General features: G+C 30.3%; 2 protein-coding genes across 3 annotated transcripts; both read right to left on the bottom strand.

Moving 5' to 3' along the window:
• Positions 1-978: 978 nt before the first annotated feature.
• LOC132755112 (uncharacterized) lies at positions 979-6,030 on the bottom strand. Its single transcript, XM_060745908.1, has 6 exons — positions 5,792-6,030; positions 5,505-5,615; positions 5,169-5,304; positions 4,530-4,681; positions 4,131-4,334; positions 979-3,412 (listed from the first exon to the last, which is right to left on the bottom strand). The coding sequence occupies exons 1-6, from the start codon at positions 6,012-6,014 to the stop codon at positions 3,231-3,233; spliced, it is 1,008 nt and encodes a 335-aa protein (XP_060601891.1). The 5' UTR covers positions 6,015-6,030; the 3' UTR covers positions 979-3,230.
• Positions 6,031-7,788: 1,758 nt separating this feature from the next.
• LOC132755113 (uncharacterized) lies at positions 7,789-12,875 on the bottom strand. 2 transcript variants are annotated; one of them, XM_060745911.1, is made up of 8 exons: positions 12,774-12,875; positions 11,350-11,412; positions 10,743-10,834; positions 9,612-9,653; positions 9,348-9,403; positions 8,647-8,929; positions 8,074-8,400; positions 7,789-7,937 (listed from the first exon to the last, which is right to left on the bottom strand). In XM_060745911.1, the coding sequence occupies exons 2-8, from the start codon at positions 11,376-11,378 to the stop codon at positions 7,789-7,791; spliced, it is 978 nt and encodes a 325-aa protein (XP_060601894.1). In that variant the 5' UTR covers positions 11,379-11,412; positions 12,774-12,875. The 2 variants fall into 2 exon arrangements, with proteins under 2 accessions (XP_060601894.1, XP_060601893.1); XM_060745910.1 differs by lacking the exon at positions 12,774-12,875 and adding an exon at positions 11,802-11,917.
• Positions 12,876-14,235: the final 1,360 nt, after the last annotated feature.

Below are 14,235 nucleotides of genomic sequence, written 5' to 3'. Positions count from 1 at the left end.
CAAGCAGTGCCACAAGCGACAGTTTACATTATCTACTTATGATAATGTTATTTTATATCATTAATCTTAACTTTTGTTAATGAACTTTGAAACGACCAATTTCTGTATGTATTTCTATATTTTTATAACTTGTGATATTACATAAATAAAGGGCTTTCACAAAAACATCGGGATCTTCTATAATCGCATCTGTATTGTCAAAATCTTCAAGGATTGTCAAGAAAAGAAACATTTCAAAAAGCAAAGTTTATTTACTTTAAAAGCAACCGTAGCAGACAATCATTTCTGTTAGGTCGTCCTTAGATTTTTACTTATTTTGAACAAAGTTATTTACTATATTCCAAACGATAGCAGCGTCACTTAACACATTAACTATACCTGAACATTCTGAAAAAATGTAGTTGCAGAAATGATAAGCAAACATTTCTCTTGAGAGACGTTTTAATTTGAGTTTAACGTATTCTTTAATTTCTTAAGCTAGCGTGATAACAAGGGTTCATATGAGGGTTGTTGAATAAACAAAAATACTATATTTAAACTTTGGAAATCACTGCCAGATAGCTATGAATGAAATTAAAATAAATAATAGGACGACACGAGGTCTATTATTATCTATGCTAATACTGTAGATATTTAGCCGGAAATTTATAATTGTAAATCATCATAATTTGTGATTATGTACTATATATTCCCCTGTCAAAATGAGTAATGAGGTAATTCCATCATTCGAGCGATACAGAAATTGAAAACGAAAAGGATTCATCACAATTAAACCTGCAAAGCCGATAAAATTGTAACTTGAAGTTACTTGTTTGTTTATTAAGGTTATAAATTGACGAGAAATGCATAAATCAAACAAATTGCATATTTCTATGTTATATCTCAGTCAACCTTTTTGAAAAAATAAAACTTCAAATTTTACAAAACAAAATTGCCCTCATATTACAACTCACGATTGTATGAGCTTTAAACGTCTTCCATAGCTATCAGCATGATTTGCACATATTTTATTTGAGTGTAAGTAGATATCAAATACAGACAATAAAGTTAGACTCTTATAGAAAACTAATCAACATATTCAAATTTTAAATATTTTATGTGTATAAATTAATCAAAGATGAATTTTTCTAAATATACATTTTTTACTTTTCAAGTCAGACCTTACATTATTACATCATTACATCATTACTTCAATCATTAAGTTTACATAAATATTTCAAAAATCCAAAATATTTTTTTCCTTCTTTTTAAATTTTGTATCAAAATATAATAAATTATTATTTTGTATCGACATATAAAGAAGGGAAATAATAATCACAATCTGAGTGACATTAGATATAACATAAACAACTATAAAATATTAACAAAGACGTGGAAACAACCTGAAAGTATTTAGTTCTACACTAATTTTAATACTAAAATAAAAAAAGTGATACCCAAGTGTCATATCATCACTTTACTAGCATTTGTAATGCTAGGATTATATGTTTTTAAAATGTATAAATATAATGATGAAAGTATAATTTCAATTCAAATATGTTAATAAAATAATACAGATGAAAGATATAACCACATTTTCAATTTTGTTAATATTCACGATAATTAAATCATTAATCAATACCAAACAATACATAATTATGCAAACATATTTTTCCAGATTGGAATGGAACATTCAGAACCTTTTTGTATGGGATTATTGAAACTGTTTGTGTCCGGGTTACTTTTCACAACGTTTCAATAAAATTGACATACGTATCTTCATCTTAAGTACTGTAGGAAATTGCTCAATTCACATCATAAAGCGATAACAATAGCTCGTTTAACGCAACAGGAAAACTTAACTGGGAGAAATTCAACTGAAATGGGAACCTCAAATACCATCGAGCATGTTTGTACATGTTAGGTCTGTTTAAACTATTATTGAGCATCATTTATTCACAATTTACAGATGAAAATATTTGTTCATCAGCTTAAATTACAAGATGTTAATAAATTGTTAGTTAGTTCAATATCAAATACTAAAATACTACACTAATTACAGTAATTTCAATTATAAAAACTAATCAATAAATAAATTTTCATACGAAACAAAGAGAATGATAAAATAAAAGTTCAATTTTGAGCCAGACAAGGAACACGGAAGTAACAGATGCGATTTATTTAATAAATCAGGTAACAAATATGCATTATCCGAAATTGAAAAGTGATTAAAAAAAACAACAACGTTAATGAATATACTATGAAAAGAAGATGAACCAAAACAGATGTTTCATGTATAAAGTACATTTGCATTACTCAATATATACCGGTCAATGCTATATTTGGAAATATGTGTATATTTCTAAAGTTAATATTTGCAAACACACCATAGGATTAAATTCACATATGAGACACGTAATAGTACATCTTCGTTTTATGAAACAAAAAAGTATGACGAAGCGAAAATTCAAAGCACCTTTCTTCTATTCCAAACAGATTATTGTTTTACAAAATTTTTAATGACAATCAGTAAAACACAACATTCTTTTCAACTATCCTGCATATGCCACGTATATTCGTCAGTTTCACGAAGTCCATGTTTGGCCTCGAGATTGATGTTCTTATGTTTAAAGCGAAATAAGTCAGTATATAGCCTCGAGATAAGGATAAAGTCACATTTGCCCTAGAAAGAAGTGCATATTAGACCATACATATCCATGAGATGGATCCATATGTGACAAAAAAATGAATTCATGTATAGTCAGGAGATGGGTCAGTGTACGACCATGAGATGGGTATATGTATGACTGTTAGAAAAGTCAATGTAGGACCTTGAGATGGGTTTATGTATGACCGTTAGATAAGTTCATATACAGCCATGGGACGGGTCTGTGTGTGGCCGATAATTAAGTTCATGTAGGACCATGAGATGGCTCTATGTATGAACAGAAGATAAATCTAAGTCCATGTATGGTCAAGAGACAGGTCTATGTATTGCCGTTAGATAAGTCATGTACGACCATGAGATGGCTTTATATATGAACGCAAGACAATTTATGTTCAACCAATAAATGAGTCTATGCATGACCGAAAGATACGTCCATGTATGACCATGAGAAGGACCTATGTATGACCTTAGGATAAGCGCATGTACGACCATACGAAGGGTCCATGTATGATCAGAAAACGGGTCTATTTATGATAAGTATATATGTCCATATATTTCTTATTTCGCCCGTCGATAAGAACTATTATTCGTGGTTTGTGGAAGGTATCGAACACAACTTATCAAAGTGTCTAGAAAGAACAACCAAATCCGAGTTAATATGAAAATTGCGTTTTCTCTCCTTCGCAGTTAGTCTAGGCAAAACTAGCCTATTCGCCACACCAGCATAGCTCGTCCTTCGCAAAGATTGTATAGGCAATTGTCTCTCTGAAAAGTAAGACCGAAAACTTAATGATCCTAAATTCAATAAAACGCACAGCAATATGTTAAAGATTAAATAATTAAGCATATATTTTTAATTGAAGAAACTAAGATCCACTGATGCTATCAAACTTTAAATAAACCTGTTTGCTATTTTTGAATAAAGATGTTAAACCAATGCGATTAGTATGATAAAAACATTGCAAATTATTAGATAATTATACATTTAAACAGAGAGCAAACGAACAAGTTATAAATGTATGTATAAATTTATTGCTAAGTAAGCACGTTTTATGAAGCATACTAATAAGAATAAAACAACGAATAGGCAGATGCTTGTGGTATTGTCATACTGAGTGTATTTCTTAAAGGTATTTGTCTTTGTAACATGTCTTTTTAAAAGTAAATTTGGACTCGAGGATGAATAATTTACTTTTCTAATCCGAACACTTGTCTGTGACGAGAGGGCTTAAATGTATTAACATTAAAAAATTACCATAACTTATATAAATGATTATCATAATATCATATCAAAATTTTCTGTGGAAAAAGATAAAGTACATGTACGCAACCCTCACGTGTACTTCCTTTAAAATGACTATTCAAGAACTTTACTTTTTAAATTGCAACACGCCATCCAATGTTGTTTAAAATGTAGTTGCCCTTAATATGTTATTTATTGAATTCTTACTTTAAATAATAGGTAAAATGATAGGAGACACACCTAATGGCACCTTTGGTCGCTCCGGTTTCAAAAGAGAGCCAATATCTATCTTTGATACAATACGGGGTCGGTTAAAACGTCTTCTTTGAAAACCTGAACCATAAAAAGAGCTTGATCTTGATATATATTTATTTGACCGACTTTGTACAAATATTTTCTTTTCGTAGTCAACAGCATCTTGTTCATCTGTTCTGCACTTGACACCTATAATTCAAAGAATATAGTGTTAACATTCATCTAAGTTTTGATGTGATTTTCTTTCCTTTAAATTTAGGTAACGATGCTTATTCTTTTCAAAACAAACTGTTAGATTGTCTTTTAACATTATCATCATGAACAAAGTTGTTGAAAAAATATCCTTTTGAAATAATGTTAATGTACATCTAAATGTCTAATTACTATCATTAAAGGAAGATGATCCTGAATTCCAACTGTGTATGCCTTCGTCTTCAGTTTCTTGTATTTCAGGAACTCCATTGATAGACGTTGCTTCTTCAGATATAGATGAAAATCCACTCTCAGCTTCCCTAGAAGATTCATTACTTATCTGTCTGTGAAAAATAAAAAACATTTACTAGTTAAATAATAGTCACGAAATAATTCTTATACGGACATATGCATTTGTTTGATTTTAAGTTGCGCTGACGCTGTATATACGGTGACTATCCAGCACTACGGGTGAGGAAAGATCTCGGGAGCCCCTTAGTGTATTATTTCAGACACAAAAGGGCACCTAAGTAGAACCACCAACCTTTGAGCTAGCTGCATTGCTTCATTACATGTTAGATTCCTAAGCTCTGATGGGATTCGTACCAATGACATGTGAGGCATGTCATTAGTTGTCGGCTTCTTTAACCACTTCGTCCCGGAGGGACCTAACAAAACAGATAAAGTAGTTCTGTGTAGCAATATCGCATATTTGATTGCTATGCTGCTGCTTGTGATGTCAGAGCAGGTACCCGATGTAACTTAATATATCATATACATGTTGACTCATTTATAAATAAAATATCAGTCGTTAAGAAATCAAAAGCATACCTTTGAAATGTTTTATAGGGTTTTTCGTCCCTGAGTTCAAAGTTTTTCAAACTTGGTTCCGTCTTGTCTTCATAAATATCTAGCGAAACATAATGCGCTCCATCTAAATCAAAGCACTTTATGTCTTGACCTACAACTTTGAAAACAATTTTTCGTCACATTATTTTTAGATCAAACGTTCGTTATCAAATATAGAAAAAGAAAACAATACGTATTTGTATTGACACTTTCGAAAGTCTTTTTCCTAATATTATGCACATGAATATTGTTTTGGTATGTATGACATAAACAAATTAACAAATGTCAGCAGATATCAATATTTGTAGATATACTTACATTTAAAGTCTGTCAAGTCAAAGTGTATTTCCATCTGGCTATGAAATACGCATTTTTCTTCATATGTTTGATGTGACAGTCTAGGACATTTATACTCTTTTGATAGAGAGCCTGAAATACAAATATTTGTTTGAGAACTATAGTCTTAATTGTGGTCATATTAGCCATTACAAGAGTGTGCTCAATCAAGATTTATTCTAATAAAACACCGAGTGATGTTTTAAAATTCATTAAAAAAATATTTGTTCAAAAACCGATATTAACATTGAGTATTAAATTTCAAGTACCTGCTTTTATTTCATCGACGATGCGTTCATAACCACTTCTTCGCATTGCTATCAGCACTTCATCCATAGTGTCAACGGACAATCTATTAATAAAATACTGTGCTCGTTCTCGGCGACTTGTCACTTCTTCAAAATCATCAAAACGTAATTTTCGTGCTGTCACAATAGATATCCTTTGTTTCAAATGAAGAGGATCAATTTCTTCAACAATATGATCGTTCATAATATTAACAGCTTGGAGATCTAGATCAAATAATACAAAGTCATTTAAAAAGAAAAAAAGATAAGTATTCAAAAAAGATATTGAACCGTAGAACATGAATTTTAAAAGTCATGAGAAATTTTAAAATGAATATTGCAATAAAAGATTGTAAAATGTTAACTTAAGATAAATAGAAAAAAAAAATAAAAGTTCAGTAACTTACCTCTTCCCGAATTCTCTGCTGTGTTTTCCCAGACACAATCACACCCCAAATGTTTTTTGTGATTCTTTTAGCTTATTTAAAAACCACGGATACGTTTTTCCTCTCTAAGAAACGGGAAAAAAACCGACCCTTTCTTCTCCAACCTTGATTCAAAAAGTTCAGTTTATTAACTTGTTTGAAGGTGTTTGCTTCTTTTTTGAAAAACGACCAAAAATTAAAAATCTTATTCAAACTCAGTCCATAAGATAATCTTCGTGCTTCCATAGACTTCTTTGTTCTAACGGCATCATCCTTGATTTGGTCACTAAAATGATTGAACTATTCCAGATTAAATGTTTTTACATACTTTGAATATTTCTGTCATTAATAAAAGTATTTAACATTTTTTATTTCGTTAGTTAAACAAAAAATATAGAAAAAAAACTATGTAAATGTACGAGGGCATACAAAAGAGACCCGGCTATTAATCTGTATAGAAGCTCCGTTTATAAATTCTTTCATAATCAGATAGATGAACAAAAAATCACTTAATTGGTGTAAGACTTAAAAGGAATACGTCTCCGTAGTGCAGTTATTGTCTGAGACATAGTGTTCAGTTTGAAATAGTATTTATTGATTTTAGTTTTACTGATCATTGTTACATCATTCTTGCTTAGATGATATACGAGGGCAATGGCATAAGAGTCATTTCCCCTTTCAAAAGTTATCAATTTAACGGATGTTCATAGTAATTGCCATAAATCATAAGTAAGAATATTTATATATAAGAATTACAAGAACAATAAGAGATCATAAACCAACCTAGTAATATTGTCTTGATAACATTAGGACTCATAGAACTCTGTATGTGTTTTTGTAAGATACAAAAATATATTTTCGGAGTATCCCTTTGAAGAAGGTAATCCAATAGATAGCCGATCCCCTTTTTTTAGGGACTGATCGCCACATGGCAATACTCAACTGTCATACCCAGGTAGTTTAAGTTGGCACATTTTTTCCAAACATCATCAATATCTTGTATGTTTCTTGAATCAGATTTGTAGTTAAGAGTATGCTTGTTCCGATTTAGTGTGCAAGACAGTCTGAAAAAGCAATTGATTTAATAGTTTTTTATTTAGAGATATCAAAATTTCAAAATATTACATTATCAATATCAACATAGTTTTTGGTGATGAATTTGCTATATCACAAGATCGTTGATATTACCTTAAAAACTGTAACATACCAGATGAACGTCTTTACAATTGACAAAAATAGAGCAGATCACATCTACCATATCTATTCTGTACATGAAAAATAAGCTGCTAAAATCTTTACTTACCATGTTCTTGTTTGCGCACTTTTATTTTTCCCCTTTATATACAAGAATTTTTATTTGCATCTTATGTCCCTTCGCCATTCTCATTTTTTCAAGTCTTCTTTATCAAGAAGTGAATTATCCATTGCTTTGCCTGCCATCTTCACATGCTTTTTGATAATTTCGAGAAAAAGTGAGTCAGAACCTTTCGTCCTATTGGATTCAACTGAGGCAATTTTTAATTTTTAAACAAAACTGCATCTACATTTCCTCGATCATGTTTCGAGCCAGTTTTCATATTTAGATTGGTCGGAGTAGAAATTACGGACACAGTTGCGTTCTATCTGCCGAAAATCACAATTTCCTCTTTTTCCTTTAAGATGACATCTCACTTGCACCAATGAATCAAGCTTTACTAGCGGCACTAAAGTGAGGATAAAATTGCAAAATACTGTTATAAATGTAAAATGTATGTACAGTGATGTAGATGTATTTACAAAGAACAACATTCATGCAAAGCAAAAAACAAGAGATATCATTAAAAATATGATTAAAATTACCGTTTGAAGGGTTCCGATGTGATTTATTCTCGTATTCTTCAAATACTTTCGGATAAACATTGATCATTGGCAGAATAAGCTTTCTAAGACGAATCTCATTATTTGCAGAGCTGAACGCCAGTTTCACTTTATTCATATAAAATGAAATCCTGTCCCTCCTAAATGGATGTTGTGATATGTCCTCATGTTCGTCAAAAGTTATAGCCCCCTCAGATATAAGATCATCAATGAAATTTTTAGGGTCAACGTTTTCAAAAATACCACTCTCCATTTCGTGAATGAAACCTTTCAATTGTGCATTTGGAATAGTGACTCTTACATTTAGTTCTGTAACAATATCAACAGATAGAAAAGTAATGAACGGGTTACAAAAAATACATGTATATGACTTTTTTATGCAACAAAACTTCACAACAAAATAGATACTTTTTTCTCCAAAAGTATAATTATATGATATATTTAATATTTTATGAACTACATTATGATACACAAACAAAAGAGTGATGAAAAGACAGGGGAAAAAACATCTCGATAAATTAAATATTTCCTTTGGAACAATGCTTATTTCGAAACCTGAAAAAGGTTCTGTTATTTTGTCTACTACATAGCTTTGGTTGGTGCGTATAAGAGACTTCTCAAAATGCTTCAAAATCTGATCGTTGTTCCATTTTGCAATATTATACACATGCTTCACAAGAATATCAACCCTCCTTCTTCTGTTTGTAGCTGCATTACACTTCTCCAATATTTCGTCGTCTATTGCTTCCAATTCATACAGATAGTCTTCAACTTCCTTTGGATCTATCTCAGACTTGAGAAATTTGTAGTGAACGCAGAGTGCCTCGATTGTAATTTTCTGAGAGGAAGATATGTAAGTTTGAATATAGAAATCAACCCTAGATTCAATTTGAAATGTATTGTTTTATTTAAAAAACGCAAAAGTCTTCACCAGGTATATCTGTTTACAGGAATTGTTTTAAATGAAACAGGCAAAGAAACATAGCAATGAAAGTTTAGTCGTTAGGACTTGAAGATAAAAAGTAACTGCCGTTGTATAAGCGTATATGTTAAATGTTTTTATTCCATCTTTGCATGATCAATGTTTGGAAGCAGAAACCAAATCAGATACTTCAATGTTAATAAAAATGTCATGAAATGGCAAAAGTAAAGAAGGGTATTGAAACTAACAAAAGAATACCTTCCTATGGATGAATTCAGATTTCATTGTTATATAATAAATTTAATTCAAACTTTTGCGTCTTATATCTACCTACATTCTTTTTGTATGGTGAGTCAAAGGTATTTGAAGAGTCCAGTTCAGACAAATAATCTGAAATAATGATTGGTTATTATGCTATTATTATCATAAACTGTAAAATGCAATGCCATAAACTGTAGACACAATTCTGCTTTTATATCTAAACGATCCTTTACTACGAACTTCTCAATTTATTAAGTAATCAATAATGCATTTTTGTACAGTAAAATTGAAATGAATTAAAAATTCTTCAAATGTCATTTTATAAGTGTTTACTTACCACCATGAGATGTACCATTGCGAGATGAATAACCACTGTCGGCTGAAAAATATGTTATCAAAGCTAATGCTATTTGTAAACATTTAAAGGGTGTAAAGCGGTAGCTAAAATTAATAATTCTATACTACAAAAAATCAAATATTATATGGTTATGTTATTTCTATACCCAGTGAGATTTTTAACCCAAATATCTTTATTTATTATATACCTATAAATTTTCTCCCTAAAATACATACAAATCTTGAAGCGCAAATACGCTTCAACGGATAGAAATTTCCGTGTTATGTTATTGACATATACGGTACCATATATGGAAGTGCCGGACTATTTTTGACGTTCGTTCCGATCTTAGCTTTGTATAACGTTGCATTTGGAAACGGGAACCAAAATTATTACAGGCGTGGCCGGTTTCGCAAAAATTACGTATTCATCCGTTTATCGTGAATTTATTTCTTGACAACTACATTTCATTTTCTGAATAAGACGAAAATGTATGTAATTAAAGAAAAATTATGTTGTAGTAGCTTTCTGAGGCTTTGTATTTTTCTACTCGCAACGTTGGAAAATTGATTGATTGAGAAATTAATTTTCAACCGCTGCTCGTAGCAAAATACAAAGCCTCAGAAAGCTGCTTCAACATAATATTCCGTATGTCTTCGTTTAACGCACATGGACTATATGGGGTATGAGAATACAACGTCCCTGACAATATATTTTACTGCTAATTTCAGAAGATTTTGCGATAATTTCTTTCATTTACTCAATGTAAAATGTTAACCAGTTTACAAAGAAATATTTTACCCATTACATGCTAACAAATATAGCGTTATATACTTGAATTTAATCACTATTGATAGCTTTTATGAGCACGTCTTCTTGAATAACATTACCAAATTAACATTCAGAAGCAGTTGGTTCCGTAAATACCAAATTAAAATCAGATCATCACTTGCGAATAGTAGCGGAGCGCCAGTTATGATATGATCTTATTGAGATTTACACTTCCTCAATAGTGACATGAATAGTAATATATTCGTTCTTTTTTCTAAATGATTTTCAATTATTATTTGTATACATTTGATAACTACAAGGCATTTTAGCTGACTTACGGTGATATTATGTATTACATACCATTGCGATTGTAGCGGTCTGAGCTTGGCGCATAATTTGTGATTTGATGTTGTTGTTCTTGACTAAGAAGTCCTGACTGTACATAAGGCAATCTAAAAGAAGAACGATCGTTTCGTATCATTTCAAATTTAAATCCATACACAATGAAGTATATACATTTAAAAAGGTGATTTGATATGAAAATGGTTAGTATGTTTCTCATACGGTTCCACCGGCTTAATTAATTACTATGTGTACGTACATTTCTAAAAAAGTAAGCATGATTGTAAACGTTTTTTTTCATGTATCTGTTTAAAAGTTTAAAAGCTGACAGTACTTAAATGCTTATTGGACGCTATCCCCAATAATCTTTAAACAAGCTAAACGAAAGAATGTACGATAAAAAAACCCACAAAAAAAACAAAACAAAAACATGATCCAGTACAAGTTAGTAACATGGAGAGGTCAACTGTTGGATGAAGGCATAAAGGGATAAATTTATAAACGTTGTGTCTGAAGGTTTCCAATATAAACATTGTATCTTTATGTTACTGCATACACTTTTATTAAGAAACTAAATTATTTCAATCGGCCAGAAATACTCAAATTTGTAATATCTTACGCTTACATTGCCGTTAAATCTCTTACACTTTCCATTGTGACCTTCACATCAGTCTTTACCAGACATCATCTATTGTAACAAAACAAATAAGATTAATGTTAAACGGCATGAGCGTTCATTTTTAATAAGAAACTAATTGTTTTCTGGAATGCGACGTGTTTTATCGACTTATCTGTAACTTCTGCCTTTCTTTCTAATTTTGGAAAACATTACAACAAGATATACGTGTCATCTGATAATAGCCTTTAAATGTAAAATTAACTAAAACGAATCTTTTCTTCATATTAAACATTAGAACAAAGAATTTATATCAAACAGTTTTGTAAGGTATTAAGAAAATGTTTTATGTGTAGAAAAGCAAATTGTTGAGATATTATAAGTAGAAACCGATGTAGACAATTTCTAAAGTAATAACAAGTGGATAAAAATGCTCTAATTAAAAATAAAATCACACATACGTTTTTTAATTTTAACGTTACATATTAAGTATATATCAATTTTTCCTTTTCATTCTTCACAAAAGACAAAACCATCATGAATAATCCGTATAAATAGAAATAAACAGAGAATAGATATGATAAATGATAAGGGAACTTCCCATATAAATACGCGAGTGTGTTTGTTATTGTAACCGTTGGTTGCATTACATAAGCAGAACACTTCAAATTTTAAACTCACTTCAAATCATTGTAAATCAAACGCAACAATTTTGGGTGCAGTATTATCAGTGCAGACAACTTATCTATGTTAAACTAATGAAAATGTATTTATTCATATATTGTGTAAACAAAAGAATCACGAACACCTATAATAATTGACTTAAAAGTGGCAATGTTTATATAGGTTCCAATGTACAGGCTTTGTCCTACTTGTTACAAGTTAGTGTTTAGGTTAGTTAAGAATTTCTCCATCGTTTAAAATATGTATGATATCTTTTAAAAAAAGTCGAAGTGTAATGAACAAATGCAAATATTGTAAAACTCTTTGTGACTTGTAAAGCATGTATCCACTTTCATTTTCATATATCAAAGGCAAGTACAATAGTAAAATCAAACAAAGACCACAATATATCAAACAGGATTTTATTGTCTAATAATCCCGTAATAGGTACTATACCATGAAGTAAAGGTTTTCACTAAAATACAAAATAAAGATATAAATGCAAGAAATGTAATAATAAATTTTTTATGAATAATTACAGTAAAGAAGTAAAGAACAGTTAGCAATCTTACTAATCAATAACGTAATATAAGTATGGCTTTTGTAAAACAATTCTATAACTTTCATTATGAATTACAGAAAATTAATCCAAAGTGTTTTAAGGAAATGAAAGAGAATTTGGGGAAATATTGTGAATTTGGAAAATGTACAATCTTTAGATAACATTTATTATAATATTTTGAAAATGTATCAGTAAAGACTATACCTACTTTACTAGAACAATTCCAGCTTACAAAAAGAAATTTCATTTTGGTATCTTTCATGAAAAGGAATCTGCACACTTCATAAAATTTGTAGTAGACTGTTTTGACAACAATGTAAATAAACAATTAAGTATGTTATTATGTTACGTTATCTTTACTTTTACTGATAAGATTTTTATTACCTCCTTTTTACTTTGTAAATGACGAAATGTTGTTTATAGCTATATAAACGCACGTCAGCATCGAATTATAACACATAAATATAAACATTGGCATTTGTTATCTCCAGACTGACAATGTAGCCAATGTTTTTAAAACTTTGAATTGACCTCTTTAATGTAAAAACTGAGATGTGATATCCTCAGGTTTTATTGAAGTATCATTTACAACCGCCTGTTGTTTGTTGGCCTTCCTCCAATGCAATGACTTCTGCAAAATAAGAATGTTGTTTTAAATTATTCAAAACTTGGACTTTAGCAATAAGTAGCATCTCAATCACATATTACCTACCCACTGAGATGGTAGTAGTCTCATCAAAGACATTGTTTATAAAGCATAATTGCACTTGAAGGATGCGTTCACAAGCTACGATAGTCGTTTAAATTCTGCAAATTAAAGTACACACAGTCTTATTTAGCAATCCGTTTACTTATCACATGGTGAAATGGCAAAATGAGTGAAATTCTTAACTATTCATTGTTGATAAAATGCTAGTAGACCGGTGATTTAAATGTCTTATAAATATATTAACGTTTAATATGACATAGCAACCTTTCACATGTGGAATTTTAGCTTTTGACAAGGCGGCATGTAAACTAGCAACCTTATTTACCAGATTGGCTCCCTTTCAGGTCTTGTACGACTTGAAAAGACAATTTGCTTTTTTAGGGACCGGTAAAATTGTTACAAAAATATACAAGTCATTTTTCGATACATAAAAGTTTGTAGAGAAGGAATAATTTTGATAAAAATTGGGAATCTTTTAGATACATTCTTTAAATATACTTTCTTCAAAAGGGGTTTAAGAACGTAATATACATATACCATTTCTAATCTTTACAACGACTTTTCTTCATTTTTAAAACCATCCTTCCTTGTAGTTTGGCGGTCGCCTTTTATCTGCAATATACAAACAAGTAGAGATTTTGATGCTAAAGCATCAAGTCGCCGGATAGAAATATGATTGTATTATCATAAATTAAAGAAAATATCAGTTTAATGGTTCGAGTATAAAGAAAAGAGGAACAATAAGTTGAGTAAAATTTATTCATAAACACGTTTTCATTTACTTGCCACAATTATATATTTCTTGCTGAGAGTTTTATGCAATAAATTTATGCTATGTTATAATAAAACATCATTTTTGAAGCAAACTTGCTTAGCAATTTTGTCAAGAAACTGTTATCATTATTTAATAAGCTAGTATTGTTTGACAATATTTACTCGAGACTCAATAATTTTCGGGAGC

The sequence above is a fragment of the Ruditapes philippinarum genome, unplaced genomic scaffold (genome assembly GCF_026571515.1).
Source record: "Ruditapes philippinarum isolate M1 unplaced genomic scaffold, ASM2657151v2 ctg6391_1_1_1_1, whole genome shotgun sequence".
In the NCBI taxonomy this organism is placed as follows: domain Eukaryota; kingdom Metazoa; phylum Mollusca; class Bivalvia; order Venerida; family Veneridae; genus Ruditapes; species Ruditapes philippinarum.
Note: the sequence above shows the minus strand (reverse complement) of the source record. Positions and strands in the feature narration are given on the sequence as shown.